A 21,415-nucleotide genomic window follows, 5' to 3' on the forward strand; every position below is an offset into this window, starting at 1 on the left:
TTGGCTCTCTGGTGGGATCCAGCCCAGGCAGCAGCTTCGTGGGGCTGCTTGAGCTGCAGGGAGTTATTGTTTGGTTTGTGACAACCACTCCAGCTCATGGCTGCTGGGGGATTTGGGGCTCCCACTACAGAAGCAGCACATCCCCAGCTTTGTATTTCTGCTGGCAGCTGTGGCTGCTTCCCCTGTGCCTGCCTCAGAGCCAGGGGCTCTGGCCCTGCTCTGGGTGTGCAGCCCACGGAGGGAACCCCAACAGGAGCCCAGAGCCTGGCAGGTTCCACTGCTCAGCCTCATCCTCCAGTAAAGGAAGGTGCAGAGGGAGCAGAAGCCCAGCCTGTGGCCACCCCTGCACGGCTGTGCCCAAATCCCAGCTCCACCAGCTGGGCTGACCCAGCCCCAGCCATGTGCAGCTGGACTTGGAGTGGGCACCAAGCTCAGGAGAGGGGCTGAGCCCTCCCACCCCACCCCCAGCACCAGCCTGGGGCTCCTGCTCCTCCCCTGAACCTTCTCCAGAGCTGGAGTGATGAAATTTTAATCTGCTGCCAGGCAGGAGATGAAGAGGAGGCACCGCAGGAGCTCCCCTGGGAAGCAGCCTGCTGCAGCCAGGCACCCTGGCAGTGCCACGGGCTGGGCATGGGCACGGCCCTGGCACCACCACGGTGCTGATGCCACACTGGGAATTGTCATTGTCTCAGGCTGAGGAAAGAGAGGGGTGGAATGGTGCAGGGCTGGGGGTTGGCAGTACAGGGCTGTCTGCTGGCTCTGGTGGAGGGGGTTGGAGTCTCTCTTGGATGATTGGTGCCTCTCTCTTCCCTGGGAGGGGGCTTTGGTTCCTGGGGAGACACTGAGAGCTCTGGGGGGAGCTTCTGTCTCTGAGGCAACCACTTGGCTGTGATCCCCAAGCACAACCATGGTCTGTGAGTGGCTGAGGTGTCCCAGGATCCACTGTGGGGGGGCAGGGAGGGGAAGGTGGCAGAGGCTGCCAGTGCTGAGCCCCTCACCCCTAATGCCCTCCCCACTTTGTCCAGCACTGCTCTGCTGGCTCTGATGGTGCAGAGCAAAGAGAACTTCCCAGTCCATAAACCAAACCACGGGGTCGAGGCTGGGTGCTAGCAAGAGGAGCCCACTGGTGCTGCTGGGAGCCCACAGGCCACTCCCCACTCCCTGGCAGGAGAAGCAAATAAATACCCAGGTCAGACCCAGAGCAAGGGATGCTGCCTAGACCCACAGCCTGGCTGAGTGCTCCCAGCTGGACCCCTCCATGAACGCTGGGACCTGCAGCCCCTGCCCACTGGCACCCTGTGCCACCACAACGGGACCCTGGCAGGGGCAGGACCCCCATTTCTGGTGGGGTTGGCAGAGGCTGCGGTGGGCAGAGCAGGGTGCTCTCATCCAGCACCACACAGGTTGGCAGCTGGTCGCTGAACTGGGGAAACAGCTTCTGCCCCCTCCGGACGGGCACCACAGCCCGGAGTGCTGCCAGCTCCGCCACCGGGGGCACGGCTAGTGCCCGCAGCTCCTCTCACCCCCAGCAGCTCCCAGTCGGAGCCCGGGGGCTCTCGGGGGCTGAGCGAAACCCCCGCGGTAAAATGTCACGGGGGAGTTGGTCACGGGTGGGAGCTCATCTCCTTCCCCTGCTGTCCCGGGGGGGGCCCGGTGGGGGAGCAGCATTCCCCCGCCCACCCAGGAGGGCTGGACCGGCGATGTGCCGGGAGGGGCGGGACGGGAAAACCGAGGCAGGTAACGGAGCCGGGCTGGGCTGGGGGGCCCGAGCCGCCCCCGTCCTGCCACCCCCGGGACCGGGGGAGGGACCGGAGCGGGGCTGCCCGGCTCTGCAGCGGGCGGAGCCGGGGCTCGGCGGGGCTGCGCCTGCCCCCGCCTCCCGGTCGAACCCAGCCGTACCGTACCGAACCGAGCCGTACCGGGCGCTCCAGGGCTGTGCTGAGCCCAGCCGAGCCGTGCCGAGCCGTGCCAGAGGCCAGCCACACCGGGCGGCTCCGGGCGGTACCGGGCGGTACCAGGGGCAGTACCGGGCCCCGGCGCTCTCCGCGGTGCTGAACGGAGCCGCCGCGCCCGCAGGACGCGCCGCCGGCGGGGGCCCGGCTCGGCCCGGCCCGGAGCGGCTCGACTCGGCGCGGCGGCGGGGGATGGAGCCCTTCCTCGGTTGTACCGGTGCCGCGCTCCTGCTCTGCTTCAGCTACGCCGGTCTGCGCCCGGTGGAGGCAGGTAAGGGCCGCCGGGCCCCGGGGAGAGGAGCCCCGGGGTGCTGGAGGGGGGGATCCTGCAAGGGAAGTGCCCCGGTCAGCACGGGTGGGAGCAAAGGGGGAAGCGAGGACGGGGCAGGGGATGGGGTCTGGGGGCATCGCCGGTCGGGACTTGGGCTGGGAACTTCGGACACGCAGCCCTGGGGCACCGGTTTGGGGAAGCACTGAGGTCTGGTCCTTGCCGGTGTCCCCAGAGGCTGTCCCGGGGGAAGGAGGCTCGTGGCGACCCGGGGGGGAAAGGGGGGTCTGGGGACAGCAAACTGAGACCCTCGCCCAGCACCGGGCACGGGGGAGGCAAAAGCTCTGCTGCCCCTGTGCCGCAGCGTCTGCTCAAGTCGGACTGGAGCAGAGGCGGCAAAACCAGCTTGGCTCTGCCAACACCATGGCACATCCCCCTCCCTGACTCCTGCTCACCCCTTGGCTGACCAGGGCCCAGCCGGGCACTGCCAGAGCCTGGTGAGCTCCACTGCCCCGAGGAACCCCTGGGGCACCGATCCTCCCCTGCCCCTCTGAGCTGAGCAGCTCCTCGGAAGCGGGGGGGATCCTTTGGCAGGGTGAAGGTCCCCAGGAGCCAGCTCACGTTTGGGAGAGACCAGGACACGCTCAAGTCCACTCTGCTCCTCCTCAGCGGAGCCAAGCCTTCACCTGAGCGCCCTGCACATGGGTGCCACATCTCGGCGCCGGTGGGTGCCCTGCAGGAGCCCACCCCAGCAGGCAGCGCCAGCCTGAGCCAGACGCTCGGTGCAGTCGGCCCAAGGGCTTGTCTCCAGCCCTGGCTGGCTGCAAGACGTCGGTGGAACAGCTGCTTTGATCTGCAAAACGCTGATTGCCAGGATATCTCACATTCCAGGAGGCTGGGGGTTGACTTTTAGGGATGTAGAGCTCCAGGGAGTGGGAAATTCCTGAGCCCGAGGAGTTGCTGGAGTTACATTCGCCCCGGTCCTGCCTGCGCTGGGGCTGCAGCCACCCCCAACCCCCCCCAAATGCCTTCAGCTCCATCACGTGTCCCCGGCCGGCCATCGGCACCTCTGAAGTTGCTGTTTCCACAACCGCCAGACCCTGGGGAGATTAATGAAACATTCCCGAGCGGAGGGAGCGGAGGGGGAAACACCAGAGCCCAGCGGGGGTGGCTGCAGCTCCAGCAGCCCTCCTGAATTTTGGTAAACTAGGCCACTTCCCTGCTCCTCCTTATCCTTGAATCACCTCAGCCGGCAACAGAGAGTAAACATGGAGCTGTGTCCCTGCCCAGAGCTGCTCCTCTCTTAGCAGGCAGGCTTGGAGGGCTGGAAGGTGCCCGTGCCACGTTAAGAGCCTGGCAGCTTGGTAAACACAGAGAGCAGCCCTGCCCTCTGGTCACAGCGTGTGGTGGGGAGGCAGGAGGCTTGGTCCTGGGCTCTGAGGGAGCTGAGTGACCTTGGTGCTGTGCCACACAGCCCTCTGCCTCCTCTGGCCCTGCTTCCTTTGGCCAAGGGCTGTGCTGGGCTCTGCCTGCACCCCGGTGAGGCAGCAAACTTGTGATGCTCTGGTGTTTCAGAGAGGGAAAAGGGGAATGAGGGCACAAGAGTGATCTTCCCAAGGTCACACTGAAGGAGCAGCAGATTTGCCACCAGCTCTGTGTCCCCAGCTCTACCTGACCCTGTGGCCGTGAGGCCACCAAGATGTGCAAGCCAAGAGTCACTGGAAAAGAACATGGAGAGGAAATCATCCCCAGCAGGGTCAGGCAGGGCTGGAGGCTCGGTGGTCCCTCCTCTCTGGACCCTGAGCTCGTGTGAGGGGGTTTAAAGTAATGCTTAAAGTCAAAGCTGCTGTCCCCAGGCTGGTGCCAGCTCCCCCTGTGCTGATGCAGTGGCTGAGGGGGTGGTGACTGAGCAGCACCGAGTGCAGGCCCTGCTCTGGCAGGGGTTTGGCCAGTCAGGACCATTTTTTTGGCAAGGTGATGCCAAGGTGAGCAGGAAGGGGAAGCAGGACTGGGAGGATAAGGCAGCCCTGGGTAGCCCCCAGCATCCCACCAGTGCCATGTGGGCAAAGCCCTTTGACTCATCCCACTGCTGCCTGCTCGAGAGGGTCCCTGGGACAGCACTGGAGGTGGCTGGCAGCTCAGAAAGGCAATTTCATTTTGCTCCAACCCTTGCTCTGGCAGTGGGCTGCTCCATCCTGCCCAACCTGCGTGGCCTGAGCTTCCAGCAGCCCCCTCCTCGTTAGGCAGAGTTAATGAGGCAGGAGGTGAGCAGCGCTGGGCTCATTGTCTGCTGTTAAGGGCTGTAGGAGCAGCAGGATGGTGCTGAGTAACGATGATGAAAGACCCCAAAATAGGTCATGGTCCCTGCAACTTGTTAGGGCAAACAGCAGCCCTGTGAGGTGCCTACTTGTAGAGCAACTCAAGTCAGGTCTGTTCCTGTGAGATGAAGGGGGAAGGGGACACAGAGTGCAGGAGGAGGTAGAACTTCCCCCTCCAGCACCGACCTGGGCCCATCCAGCTCTCAGCCTTCACAGGACCTGGACTGGCCTCCGATCCACAGAGCCCTTTAGCAGCTCCTCCACTGCCCCAAAGGGGGTCAAACCCACCTGGCTGGAGTCTGGTCACTGCTCAGCTTCAAAGAATGTTCTCACCCCCTGAGCCACTCTGCAAACCAGGCTCCTCTGCCTCTGCTGAGGTGGATCTCCATCCTCACAGCCTCCCCAAGCAGCCCCAGCAGCTGCAGGTTGGGGAAGGAGAGCAAACCAGAGGTGACAGCCAGACTGCAGACACTGTTCCTTCTCTGAGCCAGGGGAGCTGAGCTCAGCCTTGCTCTGGCAGGATCCAGACCTGCACTGGGCTCAGCAGGGGTGAGAAAGCAGTGAAGGGTCTGGCAGCTGTTTGGAGACAGCAAAGGGACCTGCTGCAGCCCCTTCCTGCCTCGCAGAGGCCGTGGAGATTCCTGGGCAGCTGACGGATGGCGTAAGCACTTTATTGATTTCTGCATCCAGTGTGGGAGAGATTTAATTGAAATATGGAGGTTTCTAACCTCAGTGTCAGCCTCTCAGCAGGGATGGAGCTGTGCAAAGCAGATGAGGTTGTGCCATCCTCTTCCAAAGGCTGTTTCCCGCTGGGAACAACGGGGATGCCTCCCAGCCGGGGACACGCTGACCATGGGCTCCATGGCAGGGTCCAAAAGCAGCTCTCTCGGAGTGGTGCCCTGAACTTGGCCTCATTCTCTGGGGTTTTATTGTTAAATAAACCCCTCCTGCTCTCTAGAACACCCAGAGGCCAAATGAAGGCCCTGACTCCAGTATAAGTCAGTGAGAAGCAGAAATGTGTTGAGCAGCAAAGCATAAAAGTCTTTATGTGCGCACTAAAAAGCAGAGTGCTGGGCACGGAGCGAAGCTGGGCTGGGATCAGGCAGCAAATGCCCAGGAGAGGGCTGGAATCTGCTGTCCAGATCCTGGTTGGGAAGCTCCAGGGTTTCCTCCCCTGACAGATTTCACTCTCATTTCTCTGGTATGACAGAGGGGTGGGCTGAGGGGGGCTAGAAAAGCACACAGCACACAGCTGCCCCTGGACATGCAGACCCTGGGTAAAACATGGCCATGGTTGGGGCAGGGAGGCCTTGAGCAGTCTGGGCTGGTGGAAGGTGTCCCTGCCCACAGCAGGGAGCTTGGAAGTAGATGATCTTTAAGATCCCTTCCAACCCAATCTTTGATTCCATGCCCCTGCTCTTGGCTGGGTTGCAGCCCCAGTGGTGGCTTGGTGAGACCCAGGTGAATCCTACCCAGCTTTGGCCTCCAGGACTTGGCAGCTGGGGACGTTCTCCAGAGTAGAAATAACCTTTCCTTCTGCCCCACAGAATTCCCAGAGGCTGGGCTGGGCACAGTGAGCATCTCTATGCTGCCTGACAAGGCTCCATCCTCCATCCCTGACAGCATTTCCATCCTTGGCAGCGTCTCCATCCCCACGTTCAGGCACCCACCCCCGGGGGACTCAGCGCTGCAGCCGAGAGTGGGGGGCTGGGGGTGGCTAGGAGGGGGCTGTCCTATTAATATCCCATTTGCAGAGGGGAGTGGGCGGTCAGCAGGAAATAATTGCCTCTTTCGCAGCCCGAGGAACCACCAGTTGGTCTTTGTGCTCTTCTGAAACGCCGAGAGCTCAGCACACAGCCCTGCTTCGCGGGATGGGATGGGACGGCAGCGAGCGCCGAGCCCTGCTCCCTCCCACTCCCCTGCGGGCTCCCTTCATTAGAGCACTCTCGGGGAAGAGGAGTGACGTGCCAGCCCTTCCTCCACACCCCAGAAAGCTGCCAAGCAATTACAGCCTCATGCTGGGAGAGCAAAGAAAGGCTCCAGCAGGCAGCGAGAGGCAGCTCTTTTGTGTCCCCACGCTTCGGGAGTGGGCAGCAGCGCTCTATGGGGGACATCACACGGGACCGTACGTGGTGCTCCTTCCCCTTGCAGGTCACGTCCCCCCCGGCTCCTGCATCCTCATGGAAGGACGCAGGGCAGGAATAAAGAGCTGCTGGGCTTTGAGGCTGACATTGGCTGCTTCCCGCGGGAAAGGGCAGGGAGCTCGCAGGTGCATGGTGCTGAAGGAGCTGCTTCAGAGCCTGGGCAGGAACTCTGCTTGCTGGACCATGTCCTGGGGCTTCTAAAGCAGCTGAGCCCTTCACAGCAGGAAAGGAGCTGCCTGTGGGAGAGGAGCTAACTGAACTGGAAAGTGTTGCTGCAGCGCAGCCTTAGCCGTGTAGGAAGCTGGATTTCACTCCAGGCACTTCCAAGTGGTTTGGGTTTCCAGGGCAGCTGAATTCAGAAGGAGAAGGTTTGGGGCTAGGCTGAGCCCCTTGGCTGGCTCTGACCCCCCAGCCCCACTGTAAGAGCTCATGGCAGAAGGTGCAAATCCAGAGTGGCTTCCAAAGAGGGAGAGAACCATGAGGAGAGAGACCTCAGCAGAGCAACCAGGAGCTCTGAGCAGCTCTCACTGAGGTCTCTGTGGCCAAGGCACCTCCCTGATCCCTGAGGTGTCTCAGACAGCCTCTCTGTCATCTCACCAACCTCACAGGTGACAGCAGCAGTGGCATGGAGACAAACCTGGGCCTCTCTCTTCTCCCTCCCCATCCCATGCCCACCCCAGCTCCGATGGGGAAGCCACCAGAAGGAGCAGACGTGTGGTTCCCTCTCCCTCGTGCCAGCAGCTGCTGTGTTGACAATGACAAGGCAGGGAGGAACCAGCTCAAAGCTGTGAAGTGTGGGTTGGGTTGTTGATGTTGGTGGTTTGATTTTTTTTCCCCCTCTCTCCCTCAAATAAAACTCCATAAATAATCAGCAAAGCATTTAATGAGCAGCTCGGAGGAGTTCTCAGCGTTAAGAGGGGATGAAGGGTAATCTTCATCACTCTTGCTCCTCACTCTGCCCAGGCAGCTCTGACTGGCTCTGCCAGAAATGTCCAAGGTGGGCTGGGGTGAGATGGGGCTGGGACATGCAGCTGTGGGGGCTGCAGGCTTGGGACTCAGCTGAGGAAGGCTCTCTGTGGGCAGGATGGGTTCAGCAGGTTCTGATTTCAAGCAGCCAGTCACAATTAAAGATCCTGGCTTCAGCTCCTCAGGGCCCCCCCTTCACCAGGGGGCTGCAGCCTCTGCTGCCAGGAGGATGAGAGCACCTCTTGAGCCAAGCACAAAGCTCTGGCCAGAGCTGGCCAGGCAGATCCTCTGCCAGGTTGTGATGTGGGATCTGCTCTGACACTGCTCAACCAGGAACCTCATCCCATGTGGGTCCTGTAGAGCCCAGCCAGGGGATGAGCTGTGTCTGGAGGAAATGCCTATGGTGAGAAAGGTTTGATGCACAGCCTGTTCCCTGCTCTCTCACCTGCAGCCCCTGGGCTCATCCCACCCTTCCCCCCTCTGCCAGAACACCAGGGTGAAAAGCCAGCTGAGGGCCAGGTCCAGAGAGTGGTGGATAACAGAGCTAGAACCAGGTGGTTGAATGCCCATCTCTGGAGGGCTTTCAGAGAGGCAGAGATGTGGTGCTGAGGGCCATGGTTTAGCACCAGGCTTGGTAGAGTTAGAGACTGGTTGGACTGGGTGAGCTTGAAGGGCTTTGCCAGCCATGATTCTGCCAGCAGCCTCCCTGGCTGCCACAGCCACAGAAGCAGCGTTTCCAGCAGCTCTGTGTGACTCTAGAAGGAACCAAACACTGGCACTTGGCACTTCAAGGCCCTGCTAGAGATGCTGACCCCCTGCAGCCAGCCAGGAAAAAGAAACTGCATCTTCTCTCTACCTTAGCTCAGCCAGGCTGGCACCACAAAGAGCCACAACTGCCCCCAGGGAGCCCAAAGTGCTGTGGAACATCTTGGGGTTTTAGAAATGCTCATCATAAAACATCCCTGTGGATTAAAACTGCACTCCCAAAGCATCCACTCCGTGCTGGGAGCAGGAAACTAATTTTCCTGGCTTTGTGTTTCTGGATCTCCAAGCTTAATCCTCTTCTCCTGTCCCTTTGACTCTGCTTGGACCCCACTGAGGAACAGGCAGCTGCCTCTAAGCTGCGGTAGAGAAAGGCTCTGCTGGCCCAGATTTCACTCTGGTCTCTGTTGACTTTGTCCACTCCACCTCTCTCTCAGGTGCCACTGGGAAGGCTGTTTGCTGGAGGGCTCTGGACCATCCCCACCAGCTGGTCCCTGCCCTGCCAGCACTCCCAGTCCTGCTTTGCAGGCTCCGAGCCCTGGGTTGCAGCTCTGCCGAGTGCTTCCCTTGTGCCTCACAGCCCTCCTCCCTCTCTCCCCACTTCCCAGAGAGGTGTTGGGTTTGCCCCTGCCCAGCTCAGCCAGGTCTGCCCAGCTCCCCCATGGAGGAGCCCCAGTCAGTTTTGCTGCTCTCCCTCTCTCAAGGTCACAGCTTTCAGAGGGGCCTCAGGCACCACGTGTGGTGTGCTCCACATTCCCTCTTTCCAGCCTGAAGCCTCCACCCTGACGCTCTGCTCTCTGCTGCTGGGGGGGGCTAATTCCTCCCTTTTCCAAGGGCCTAAGCTGGGCAAATCAGGGGCAGCTCCTAAAAGAAAGAAATAAATAAAGTATGCAGATCCTAAAAATAGCCAGAAAAGACCCCCAGCCACGCCAGGACTGAGCTGTGCAGCTGTACCCTGAGAAGGGCGAAGTGCCTGGCTGCAGCTGGGGACTGTTTTGTCTCCCATCCCTCAGCCCTGTCCTGTCCTCCCTGTGTTCTAGCAGATTCATCAGGCATGACTCACAGACCTTCCCTGATGCATTCCCATCTGCTGACTGCCCCTTCCTAAAATTAGCCCCCACTCTGCCTTGCCACACGGCTCCAGTCGTGGGGGGAAGGTGAGGAGCTGCAGAGCCGTGGCCCTTCCTTGTGCCACAGCAGGCAGCTGAGTCCTGAAGGTGCTGGTGTCCAGGCTGAGGAGGATGATCTCCTCTGCTCTCTTTGTCCTTGGCCCTGCAGTGGAGAGTGTGAGGATGAGAAATGTTTCTGCTCTCTGGGAGCTGGAGATCACTGCTCCATCCCACACGGGCCAGCCCTGGAGAGATGAGGTCAACACCAACCTGAGCATCTTCTCCAGGGAGGAATGACACTGCCCACTGTGACACCCTGGAGCCCAGCACTGCTTCAATCTCATCACCTTCTCCAGGGAGGAATGACACTGCCCACTGTGACACCCTGGAGCCCAGCACTGCTTGCTGCTCCTCCTTCTGAAGTCCCAGATCCCTCAGAACTTAGCCATGCAGCTTTTGGCTCACTGAAGGACTCCACTAGAATCAGTTTGGGTCCCAACAGCTTGTCCAGACCTCCTGTTCCTCCAGGTCCCACTGGTGGGTTTGGGTCTCCCACCTGTTAGAAGGGGGAGCTCTGGGTGCTGCTTGAGGAGGAGAGAAAGGATTAAGGTGCAGCTCAGCACTGACCTTCAGCTGGGGAATTCCATGCTCCTGCTATTTTCTGCATTCCCAGGGGGAACATTCACTGGGAGTGAGGTCAGTTGTCAGGAGACACTGACACTGCAGGCAGAATATTTTCAGCCACATGCAGGCAGCTGGGAGCGACTGCAACCCCAACCAGTGTCACTGGAGACCTGCACAGATGCATCCTGCTGACCTCAGCCCCAGCCCATGGCCAGGGTCATGCAGGGGTTCCAAAGCTGCAGGTTGTGAATTCAATTTCCATCAGGGAGAGGGCACAGGAGGTCCAACCTGCTGCAGGCAGCACTGGGAGGACTGTGCCAAGCCCACGAGGTGAAACCTTTCCCCCTGAGGTGCCAAGAAGGGCTTTGCACTGTGAAGCTCCCTTGGGAAGCAGCTTCCAGTGAGGGGGTGCAGGAGAGCAGCTCCATCAGAGCAGCTCTATCAGAGCAGCTCCATCAGAGCCCAGCTCTCCTTGGTAAGGCTGCATGGATCCATCCTGCAGCAGGCAACTCAGCTGGGCTCTGGAGCTGGGAATAACCACAGCTGCTGCCTTGCTGGGCCTGCCCTTTGCCCACAGCAATGGTCCCTCGGTGCTGCTGCAGCCTCTTCCGCCCTGGTAGCTGTAAGGAGATAGTTGCTGGATGTCCTCTGCCCACCTGAGAGCCCAGCCCATCAGCCACAACATGTGTGTGAAAGATTTTGTGTCAAGCTGGCAGGGAAAAGCCGAAGGAACGCTCCCCATGCACTGCTCCTCAGTGTCAAACCTCGGGAGTGCTCCTCAAAACCTTCTGTTTTCATCCTTCCCAGGCAGGTTCTGCATTTCCTCCCAGCTGTCACTGTCAGACCATGACAGGAAACAGCAGAGAGAATGTGGCACATGGCTGGGAGGGCTGAGATGAATGAGCTGCTCAGTGGTCTGCTGTGTTGGCCCAAGCAGCTCTTCCCAAGGGTCACTTGCTTCCCACAGGTCTAACCCAGCTCATGGTCTGGCAGGGATCTCCTCACTGGTTCTTCACAGTGGGGCAGGTGAAACACTGGAGCAGGGTGCCCAGAGATATGGTTGAGGCTCCATCCCTGGAGACATTCAAAGCTGATGTGGCCCTGAGCCATCTGCTCTGGCTGGAGGTGTCCCTGCTGCCTGCAGAGGGCTTGGGCAAGGAGACCTTGGAGGCTCCCTCCAAGCCAGTGCGATCTCCCTGGAGGAGCTGCGCTTTCCAGGTCCCATATCCAGAACCACACACAGGGAGGACCTGGAGCAATGTCCTCTCCCACTCCTTCCCTGGCTCTCTCTCCTGCCCATGGCTGTGGTGTGCCTCAGTAAAGGCTCTGCTCTCCCTCCTTGCAGACAGCCCTTCGGCTCCAGTCAATGTCACAGTCAAACACCTGAAAGCCAACTCAGCTGTTGTCACTTGGGACGTGCTGGAAGATGAAGTTGTCATTGGATTTGCTATTTCCCAACAGGTATGGTGCCTCCAGCCACCTGCTCTTGGTCATGACCCTCTTCACCCCAGCTCCTCTCAGTTTCCAAACCCTCTTGCTGCAGTTCCAGCTCATTCCTCCTCGTCCTGTCCCTCGTGGTCCGGGAGGGGACTTGGCTCCCTGTCCCCTCCGCAGCGGTGCCTCCTGCCTTGGCAGCTGCAGAGAGGGAAAGGGTTCAGTGGCCTCCACCTCCATGGTGGACAGGGCAGAAAGCAATGGCCTTAGGTGAGAGCAGTGCCCACGGGAGGCCTCTCCCCCACTCTGTGCTCTCCTCTCTCGGCTTCCAGAAGAAGGACGTGCGGATGCTGCGCTTCATCCAGGAGGTGAACACCACCACCCGCTCCTGTGCCCTCTGGGACCTAGAGGAGGACACTGAGTACATTGTGCATGTCCAGTCCATCAGCATCCAAGGCCAGAGCCCTGCCAGTGAGCCAGTCCTCTTCAAGACCCCCAGGGAAGCTGAGAAACTAGCCTCTAAAAATAAAGGCAAGTGTGGGTGAGTTCCTCTGTGCCCCCCGGGGACACCCAGGCAGCGGCAGGGTCCTGCAGAGAGGACAGCAGCAGTGTCCTGTGCAAGGAGAGGAGCTGGGTTCAAGGCAGGTAGGGCTGAGTGGTCTCTCACAGCCTCCTGTGGACAGGTGGGGATGCCCTGGGTGTGCCCAGCAGACAAGGCTGATGGCTACCCAAGGCTGGTTGTGCAGTTCTCCTCTTTCAGGTGAGGTTTAACAGGCAAAAAGTGAAGAGGAGGAGGAGGAGATTTCCAGCCTGGGAGTTGTGTGTCCAGCAAGTAGAGAATAATGCCAGGGGATATTCTTGAGCACCCTGTGAGCTCATGTGGAATTAGACACCTGGTTGGTGCTCAGGCACCACACAGGGGAGGGATTCCCTGAGCCTCCTGTGCTTGGATTCCAGGACAGCAGGGGGGAAAACGCTACCCAGAGACTCCCCCTTGGCTTACATTGCAAACAGCTCTGCCAAACCACAGACAGATGAGGTTGGAAGGAACCTGTTGAGATGACCTAGCCCAAACCCCTGCTCAAGCAGGGTCAGCTGGAGCAGGTTGTCCCAGGATTGTGTCCAGCTGGGTTTGGAATATCTCCGTGGGGCACACCAGGCACTTCCTCACTGGCAAATCCTTCCCTGGTTCCTCTGAAGCCAAACCAGCTTGATGAAGGTTTTCTGTCAGCCAAGAATCTGCTACCCAAAGGCCTTGGGAGCTTGGGAGGTGTGGGGTGTGGAGGGCCACTGCCTGCCTGCTGAGGACCCAGCCTGTTGCAGGGCTTTGTGGCTGTGGTTCCTGGGATGTTGTGAGTTCTTGGCTCTGTCAGCTAAACTGATTTGGTGTCTGTAAGCACTGAGCTGCTGTTCAGCTGAAAGCAGGCAGAGGAGCACTGCTCCCATCCCCAGGGGCCTGCACTGTAATCTTCTTAGTGCTTTGAAGCCAAGGAGCCAAGTTGTGCCCTGCAAAAGGGCTCAACTCCTCCCCAGATCCCATGGCTCCACTGGCAAACAGCACAGCAGGCTCCACACTCTGAGGCTGGGAGAGGAACTGCTGAAGCATGCAGGGCTTTGTGACAGGAGCAGACAGCACCAAGAGACCCCCAGAGCCCGGGCAGAGAGAGCCACCATGGGGCCAGAGCGCCTGGACTGAGCCCATGGAGCTCAGAGCCTGAGCAGAGACAGCCACCATGGGGCCAGAGCACCTGGACTGAGCCCATGGAGCTCCCCTGGGGAAGCTGCCCCTCAATCCCACCTCACTGCCCCTCCCTCACCCCATCTCCTGTGGGTTGTTTGGGGCAGCTGCTGCAGAGCAGTTCAAAGAGCTGCTGGTGGGACTGATGCCACCTGAAAGGAGGTTGAGGTGGTGGAGTGAGGTGGGGGCTGCTCTCTCTAACATCAGGTGATAGAAGGAGAGATAATGGCCTGAAGCTGTGCCAGGGGAGGTTTAGGTTGGAGAGCAGGAACAATTTCTTTGCTGCAAGAGTGGTCAGGGATGGGCACAGGCTGCCCAGGGAGGTGGTGGAGTCCTCATCCCTGGAGGGGTTCAAGAAACCTGTGGCCATGGCACTGGGGGCCACGGTTTGGTGGCAGTGGTTGTGTTGGGTTGCTGGCAGGACTGGATGCTCTTGGGAGAGCTTTTCCAACCCAAACCATTCTATGCTTCTATGATAGGTGAGGACTCTGTGGCCCTGGTTGGAGCCAAGTGGTGCAGGCTGAGCTGGGCACTTGGGCTCTCATGCTCTCTCTTTCCCCTTGTGCAGATGAGGTGACAATGAAGGAGATGGAGAAGAAAAACCAACAGCTGCGAGCAGGGGAGGTTCTCATCATTGTGGTGGTGTTGTTTATGTGGGCAGGTCAGTGCTGGCTGCCTGGCAAAGGCAGCAAACCTCCCTGGGGCCTGCTGCCTCGCTTGGTTTGTGTGTTTAATGGTGTAAGAGCTGCAAAGGAAGCCTTCCTCCCCTAGGAGCACTGCACAGTATACTGCATGTACTCTACAGCTGCCTGAGAGGAGGCTGGAGCCAGGTGGGGGTTGGGGTCTCCTCCCGAGGAACAAGGGACAGGACAAGGGGAAATGGCCTCAAGTTGTGCCAAGGGAGGTTTAGGTTGGACACGAGGAACAATTTCTGCCCCAAAAGGGTTGTCAAGCCCTGGATCAGGCTGTCCCAAATACTTAGCTCAGGTTTGGGCCTCTTACTCCAAGGACATTGAGGGGGTGGAGCAGGTCCAGAGAAGGGCAATGAAGCAGGGAAAGAGTCTGGAGAAGAGGGCTGGGGAGGAGCAGCTGAGGGAGCTGGGGGTGTTGAGACTGGAGGCTGAGAGGAGACCTCATTGCTCTCTACAGCTCCCTGAAAGGAGCCTGGAGCCAGGTGGGGGTTGGTCTCTTCTCCCAAGGAACAAGTGACAGGACAAGAGGGAATGGCCTCAGGTTGCAGCAGGGGAGGGTTAGGTTGGACATTAGAAGAAACTTCTTCCCTGGAAGGGTTCTCAAAGCCTGGCCCAGGCTGCCCAGGGGGGTGGCTGAATCCCCATCCCTGGAGGTGTTTCCAGGAGGCAGAGCTGTGGTGCTGAGGGCCATGGCTTAGCCCCAGATTCGGTGGAGTTAGTGGTTGGACTCAATGATCTTAAAGTATTTTCCAACCCCATCTACTGCTGGAAGATTTGATCCTAAAGGGCTCTTTGGAGCCACACTTTTCACCATCTTTTGAAATCCCATCCAGCCTCTGATCCTTTACATCTGAGCTGTGCCTCTGCTACAGGATGCCTTTGAGCAGCCTGGGCTGGTGGGAGGTGTCCCTGCCCAGGGCAGGGGGTTGGAACTGGATGGTCTTTAAGGTCCCTCCCAACCCAGCCCATTCTGGAATCTCTTGCCCCAGTCGAAGCACTTTTCCACACACAGGAACCCACCACAACCACACTGAGTGGCTGAGGACTTGGACAACTCCTTCCACTGCTGAGCCTGGCACTGGCCTCAGAAGCTGCTGGTGGGCTGCAGCCTCTCTGCTGCTGCAAACTGCAACAGCCCTGAGCTGGCAGAGTTACACCAGGTTACTCCAGCAGCAGATTTGTCCCATCTAGACCAGACTGTGGCGAGATGAGGCACCTCCAGGCAGAGATGTGAGAGGGAAAGCAATCACTGCTCTGAGATCTGACACAGCAGAGAGAGGGGTGGGGGGAAAGGATTAACTGTGTCCTGTGCAGCTCTGCAAGGCTCCTCACAACCTGAATCCAGGTGACACAGCATCAGATCCACGTGGAAGAAGTTTTTCTGCCCTGGGAAGTCCTGAGTTTCCAATCTGCTCTTTGCATGTCAGCAATTATTGCAGCAGATGACAATCGAAATGCAAACTGAAAACGAAATGAAAAGCTTTCCCCAGGCCCTTCTCAGCATTTGCTGTCAAGTTTCAGTGGTGCACATTGGAATTTCAATGCCCTGCCAGTAAAAACAATCCTGGGTGAGAGCTGCAGGAAGGAGAGAACAACTGATTCATCTCCTGCCCGAGTTTTAATCTCCAACTCAGATCAGCCTGGGAACAAAGACTTTGCTAATACCACAATTTCCCTCCTAGACAGATGATTTAGGTTTAAAAAGGGAGCAGTGGGTGTGGGGGGAAACAAAAGCCCTCTCCCCAGCTCTTCACCTGACCTGAACCCACTGAGGATGTGTCAGCAAATGCAACCAGTCTGTGCCCCGAACCGAGAGCAGCCTCAAGTTCTTGTGCTGCCTTCCTGCTACAGCTCAGAGCATTTTGCTGCCCCAGAGCTCTGAACCAAGAGGAGCCTCAGGCCCTTGTGCTGCCTCTCTGGGCCTTTTGCTCCCCCATGCCTGAGGTGCCCCAGCAGGCAGCAGGGAAGGTGTGACTGTGGCAGATGTGGAGCAGCTCTCCTAGGGTCAGCCATTTGCTCACACATGCCAGAAAGGATTTGGCCTCCTGTCCTTAGCAGCAGCACCCAGGGGCAGCTGCCACACCACCACCTCTCTTTCTGAAGCAGTTGGTGATGCTCTGCTGAAAGCTCCACACGTGTTGGGCTGCTGGGGGGGGTGGGCTGGAATACCTTGCAGGCAGGCAGCAGGAGCATCTGCCTGCCTCTACTCCAAACCTCCATCTTTGCAGTCTGCAGGCAGGCAGGGAAGTAATTTGGTCACAAAGTCACACACACACAAGCTTCCTTGAAAGGCATTTGCAGTCTTCCTACGTGCCATGGCTGCCCCTGCTTTTTTTTCTCCTCCTGTGCCTGCATGTGTGGGAGGAAATTTCCACTGGCAGCCTCTGCTGCCGTCACTGTTGCATATTTGCAGATGTTGTCCTGCTGCTCCAAGGACCCTGGCTCCTATCACACGTGGGCAGGTATGGGACCTGCCTTTCCTCTTGCCAGCTCCAGCTCTTCCTCTTCACCCCCCAGGACAAAGAGCATTTTTCACTCACCTGCAATTCCTGCATCCGAAGCAGTGCTGACCAGCAGGGTGAGGCAGGGGGACTCTGCCCCCCTGCTCTGCTGGGACCACAACTGCAGCACTGCCTCCAGTTCTGGCGCCCCCGGCAAAAGAGGGACATGGAACTGCTGGAGAAGGTCCACAGGAGGTCACCAAGATGATCAGAGGGCTGGAGAACCTCCCCTGTGGGGACAGGCTGGGAGAGTTAGGTTTGTTCAGCCTGGAGAAGGCTCCAGGGAGACCTCAGAGCAGCCTTCCAGTAGCTGAAGGGGCTCCAGGAGAGCTGGGGAGGGACTTTGGACAAGGGCTGGGAGTGGTAGGAGGAGAGGGAAGGGATTGAAGCTTGAGGAGGGCAGATTGAGACTGGAGGAAGAAATTCTTCACAGTCAGGGTGGGGAGACTCTGGCACAGGCTGCCCGGGGAGGCTGTGGCTGCCTCCTCCCTGGAGGCGTTCAAGGCCAGGTTGGATGAGACCTTGAGCAACCTGGGCTGGTGGGAGGGGTCCCTGCCCACGGCAGGGGGCTTGGGACCGAATGATCTTGAAGGTCCCTTCCAACCCAAGCCATTCCATGAATCCAGGACTTCCAGCAGCTCCTGCGTTTGCACAGCAAAGATCCCCTTGAACCACAGGGCTGAGCGCGGGGCGGGGCTGCCCTAACGCAGGGCTTAAAACACTCGTGCCAATTAGTGACAGAGAAGTTGGAAGGTAATTAACCTGCTGTCTTTATGGCCAGCTAGCTTAGCACGGAGCCCGGCAGCGCGAAGCGAAGAGCCGGAGGGCTGAGGAGCTGCGTTAGAAAATGAGCTTAGGAGGAATGCTGCAAGCCGCAGAGATTCCCTCTCAGAAGGGCACAAAGCTGGCGAGCAGAGGGAAAAGCTCTGATCTCTGCAGGCTCCAGGGGGGCTGAGCTCCTTTGTGCCATCACTAAAGGCTTTTTGTTCCCTGCCAGGGGTGATCGCCCTGTTTTGCAGGCAGTACGACATCATCAAAGACAATGAACCAAACAACAGCAAGGAGAAAGCCAAGAGCGCCTCGGAGAACAGCACCCCCGAGCACCAGAGCGGAGGCCTCCTCCGCAGCAAGGTGAGGAGCTGCTGGGACCTGCCGGGAGCCAGGGCAGGCAGTCGGCATCCAGCCGGGAAGCAGCTCAGTCGCCCTCAGTGACCCCCAGCCTCGGCTGAACAGCCTCAGCCCAGCCTCCTCCCTCCAGCTGGATGCTGAAAGGAAAGGTGGTGAGGCACTGGCACAGGCTGCCCAGGGAGGCTGTGGCTGTCCTCTCTCTGGAGGTGCTCAAGGCCAGGCTGGATGAGACCTTGAGCAACCTGGGCTGGTGGGAGGTGTCCCTGCCCCCCAAACTGAGCAGCTGGCCCTCAGCCCAGGGCAGCAGCACCTTGCACTCATCCCTGATGAGGTTTTTCCTCTCTTCAGTAATTGGTTTCTTTCTTCCCTCCCTCCCTTCTTCTTCCATTCCTCCCTCCCTTCCTCCTCCTTCTCCTCCTCCCTTCCTCCTCTTTCTCCTCCTCCCTTCCTCCTCCTTTCCTCCTCCCTTCCTCCTCCTTCTCCTCCTCCCTTCCTCCTTCTTCTCCTCCTCCCTTCCTCCTCCTTCTCCTCCTCCCTTCCTCCTTCTTCTCCTACTCCCTTCCTCCTCTTCCTCCTCCTCCTTTACTCCTCCCGTCCTCCTCCTCTTCCTCCTCCTCCATCTCCTCCTCCCTTCCTCCTCCTTCTCCTCCTCACTTCCTCCTTCTCCTCCACCCTTCCTCCTCCTCCCTTCCTCCTCCTTCCCTCCTCCCTTCCTCCTCCTTCCCTCCTCCCTTCCTCCTCCTTCTCCTCCTCCCTTCCTCCTCCTTCCCTCCTACCATTCCTCCTCCTTCCCTCCCTTCCTTCTTCCCTCCTACCATTCCTCCTTCCCTCCTACCCTTCCTCCTTTCCTTTTTCCCTCCCTCCCTCCCTTCCTTCTTCCCTTTTTTCCCTTCCAGTACCCAAAAAACAAGCCCTCAGTGAACATCATCGAGGCATGACAGCTGATGGATGGACTCCATTCCTCACTCTCCCTCTCTGCCTCCAAGCCCTGATGATGAGGGAGGTGAAATATTTCACTGGAGCCATTTGGGAAGAGAGTTTAGTGCTTGTCACTTGCTGGCATCCACCTCCTGCTCTGTGCTCTGCAAAACATCTGGCCAGGAAGAAAAACAAAACCCCAAACCCTGCAAGACTGAGCCCCTGAGCCCCAAACCAACCAAAGGAGGATGGAAAAGCAGCAGTGAGGTGGCTGCTGCTGGTGATCCCAGACTGGCCTCACGAATCACCTGGGCTGGAGCAACTTCTCACCTCCTCCTCCTCCTCTCCACCCTCACACTCCATCTTCTGGAACTGTTTTGGAGGTGTAGGAGGTTTTGTTGTGTCTTTATTTCATCTCACTGTCACCACACTCTCAGGCATCAGTCACTGTCACTCCTCTCCCAGCAAAGCAAAGGAGGGAAGCTCAGCACAGGCACCACCAGCAAGCAGCTGCAGGCTGCTGAGTGCTCCCAGCTTGCTCTGTTCCCCTTGATGTGTGTCGTGCTACCAAGGCTTGCAGGTGGCTTTTTACACCACCACCACCACACAACCCAGACAAAGAGGCAGCCCCCAGCTTCCACTCCCACTGTGAGAACTTCCCTGGTGGTTCTCCAGCTGGCCTGCAGCACATCCTCACTGCTGCTCTCCCTCCTGTCTCACACTTGGTGCTCTTCACCTCAGCTCACCGGGGGCACAGCGACCCCCGAGGCACAGACCGACGGTGAGGGGGACACCAGGAGTTGTTGTTTAGCTTCCAGGAGATCATCTCCACTGTTTTCTTCATGCTGTTCTCACAGCTGGGCCTGAGTCCACCACCATGTGTGATTACAAAGGGCCAGCAAAATGTAGCCAGCCAGCAAAAAAAAAAGGAGAAAACCCCCAAGAGGACAAAACCCTCTCCTGATACTGGTTGCTATGCAAGGTCTCCAGGGGCAAGAGCTGCTTAGTGGGAAGGGTCTTGCCCAAGAGACCTTTCCTTGAGGGCTGAAGTTCTTCAAGTGCTTCTTTAGGTAGGGTTCCTGTGGGAAGGTCTGGTTCAGGTCCTGTCTGCACTGCTTTGGTGATGCTGGACTAGCAGGGATCTGCTGGAGGCACTCCTCCATCAGCAGGAGCTGGGGTTCCCCTCTCTCTTCCTGAGGGGATGAGGTTTGTAGGCTGCCAGGATCCTCCCTGGCATTGCTGGTGCCCTGGAAGCCAAGTCCAGCAGGTGGAAAAGGTTTACTCTCTGTAGCCTGCCATAGGGGGGGGGGGGATCTGCATTTAGTTACCTGCTCCACAAGACCACTCCATATGCACTAGGGGATGAGGCAAGATCCTGCCTGTTCCATCAAAGACCAGGAGAGGTTGGCCTGAGGAGGGTTTGGGTCTGCTTACCACAAACCAGGAGAGCTTGGATTCAAAGTCCCTGCAGAGAAGCAGTAGGAAAGAGCAGTAGGAAAGAGCTCAGCCACTTCTCCTCTTCCACTGTCCCCAGCCTTCCCCACAGCTCATGTGGGAGGAAGGCACCAGGAGGCCTGCTTGCAGCTGTGGTGGTGAAGAGGCTCCCAGCACCCTTGTGCTGGCTGCAGCAGGCAGGCCAAGCTCAAAGGCTTCTTCAGTGGATCCCCTGCCAAAACACACTCCTCCATCACCAAGAGGGAGAGGTCAACACCTCTGGTACAGACAGAGCAATAAACATTTTATAATGTCCAATAAAGGATTAAAGGCCTCAGATGTGTCCTTGGGAGTCTGCATTCAGCAGTATTGCCTCTGCCCCTGCCTGCAGCAGGACACACAGGGCAGGGCAGGGCAGGGCAGGCTGTGTCTGCCCCAGGGGCTGCAGCATGAGATGTTTCCTCAAAGGCTGGCTGCAGAGCATCCCAGAATGGCTCAGGTCAGAAGGGACCTCAGAGATCATCCACTCCAACCTCCCTGCCGTGGGCAGGGACACCTCTCCCCTAGACTTGGTTGCTGAAGGCCTCATCCAGCCTTGAACACCTCCAGGGAGGAGTCTCTCTGGGCAGCCTGTGCCAGGCTCTCACCACCCTCCTACTGAAGAGCTTCTATCCTCAGCTCCAGTCTCACCCTGCTCTGCCTCAGCTCCAAACCATTCCCCCTTGTGCTGTCTCTTGACACCCTCAGGAGAAGTCCCTCTGCAGCCTTCCTGTGGGCTTCCCTCAGGTCCTGGCAGGCAGCTCTGAGGTCCCCCTGGAGCCTTCTCTTCTCCAGGCTGAACACCCCCAGCTCCCCCAGCCTGTGCTCACAGCAGAGGATAGAAACCAGAAAGATTCACCAGAGCTCTCTGGCTGCAAGACAAGAGGGGAGAGAGAAAAAAACCCAAGCCTGCAGCATAAATAGCACCAGAGCCATACCTAGCAAGATCCCCCCCAGGCACTTCTGTTATCTCCCAAGAAAGAAATATCCTTGGGAATCCACACCCCTGGGAAGGGAGACTTAGGACAGATGGTCCAGCATGTGCAAAGTGATAAGGGAGATGCTCTCTCCTAATCCTAGAGCAGCCAGCCAAGCCAAGCCAAGCCAGCAGCCCTCAGAAGCCTGCCAGTGAGGAAATTCAGCCTGGTCACTTGGCAGCTCTGGGGGGTTGTGTGCCTTGTATTTAAATGCAGTTGTCCCTGGGGGCTCAGCCCCTTTGCTACAGCAACTGTTGGTCCCCCTAGAGACAGGTTCAAACTGTTCCTTTCCCACCAGCCCCAAGTGCTGCCTCCTTGTTTGGTAGAAAAGGATTAAAGTGTGAAGTGTTGGCGTTGGAGCAGAGTTAATTCCTCACACCCTGACGTGGCAGGAGCTGGAGGGGTTGGTTA

At 58.6% G+C, this 21,415-nt stretch overlaps 1 protein-coding gene across 3 annotated transcripts; it reads left to right on the top strand.

Annotated features, from left to right (window-relative positions):
- The first annotated feature begins 1,727 nt into the window (after positions 1-1,727).
- On the top strand, positions 1,728-19,857 carry FNDC5 (fibronectin type III domain containing 5). 3 transcript variants are annotated; one of them, XM_054170549.1, is made up of 6 exons: positions 1,728-2,223; positions 11,489-11,604; positions 11,910-12,108; positions 13,884-13,976; positions 17,506-17,639; positions 18,533-19,857. In XM_054170549.1, the coding sequence occupies exons 1-6, from the start codon at positions 2,145-2,147 to the stop codon at positions 18,572-18,574; spliced, it is 663 nt and encodes a 220-aa protein (XP_054026524.1). In that variant the 5' UTR covers positions 1,728-2,144; the 3' UTR covers positions 18,575-19,857. The 3 variants fall into 3 exon arrangements, with proteins under 3 accessions (XP_054026524.1, XP_054026523.1, XP_009906725.2); XM_009908423.2 differs by lacking the exon at positions 1,728-2,223 and having other exon boundaries at positions 10,877-11,604; XM_054170548.1 differs by lacking the exons at positions 1,728-2,223; positions 17,506-17,639; positions 18,533-19,857 and having other exon boundaries at positions 10,876-11,604; positions 11,910-12,118; positions 13,884-13,913.
- Positions 19,858-21,415: the final 1,558 nt, after the last annotated feature.

The sequence above is a fragment of the Dryobates pubescens genome, chromosome 20 (genome assembly GCF_014839835.1).
Source record: "Dryobates pubescens isolate bDryPub1 chromosome 20, bDryPub1.pri, whole genome shotgun sequence".
In the NCBI taxonomy this organism is placed as follows: Eukaryota; Metazoa; Chordata; class Aves; order Piciformes; family Picidae; genus Dryobates; species Dryobates pubescens.

Coding starts and splice junctions, on each gene's coding strand:
- FNDC5 (XM_009908423.2), top strand. CDS start 11,125: ATGGTCTGGCAGGGATCTCCTCACTGGTTCTTCACAGTGGGGCAGGTG. Junction 12,109..13,883: donor ACTAGCCTCTAAAAATAAAG/GCAAGTGTGGGT, acceptor CCCCTTGTGCAG/ATGAGGTGACAATGAAGGAG. Junction 13,977..17,505: donor GGTGTTGTTTATGTGGGCAG/GTCAGTGCTGGC, acceptor GTTCCCTGCCAG/GGGTGATCGCCCTGTTTTGC.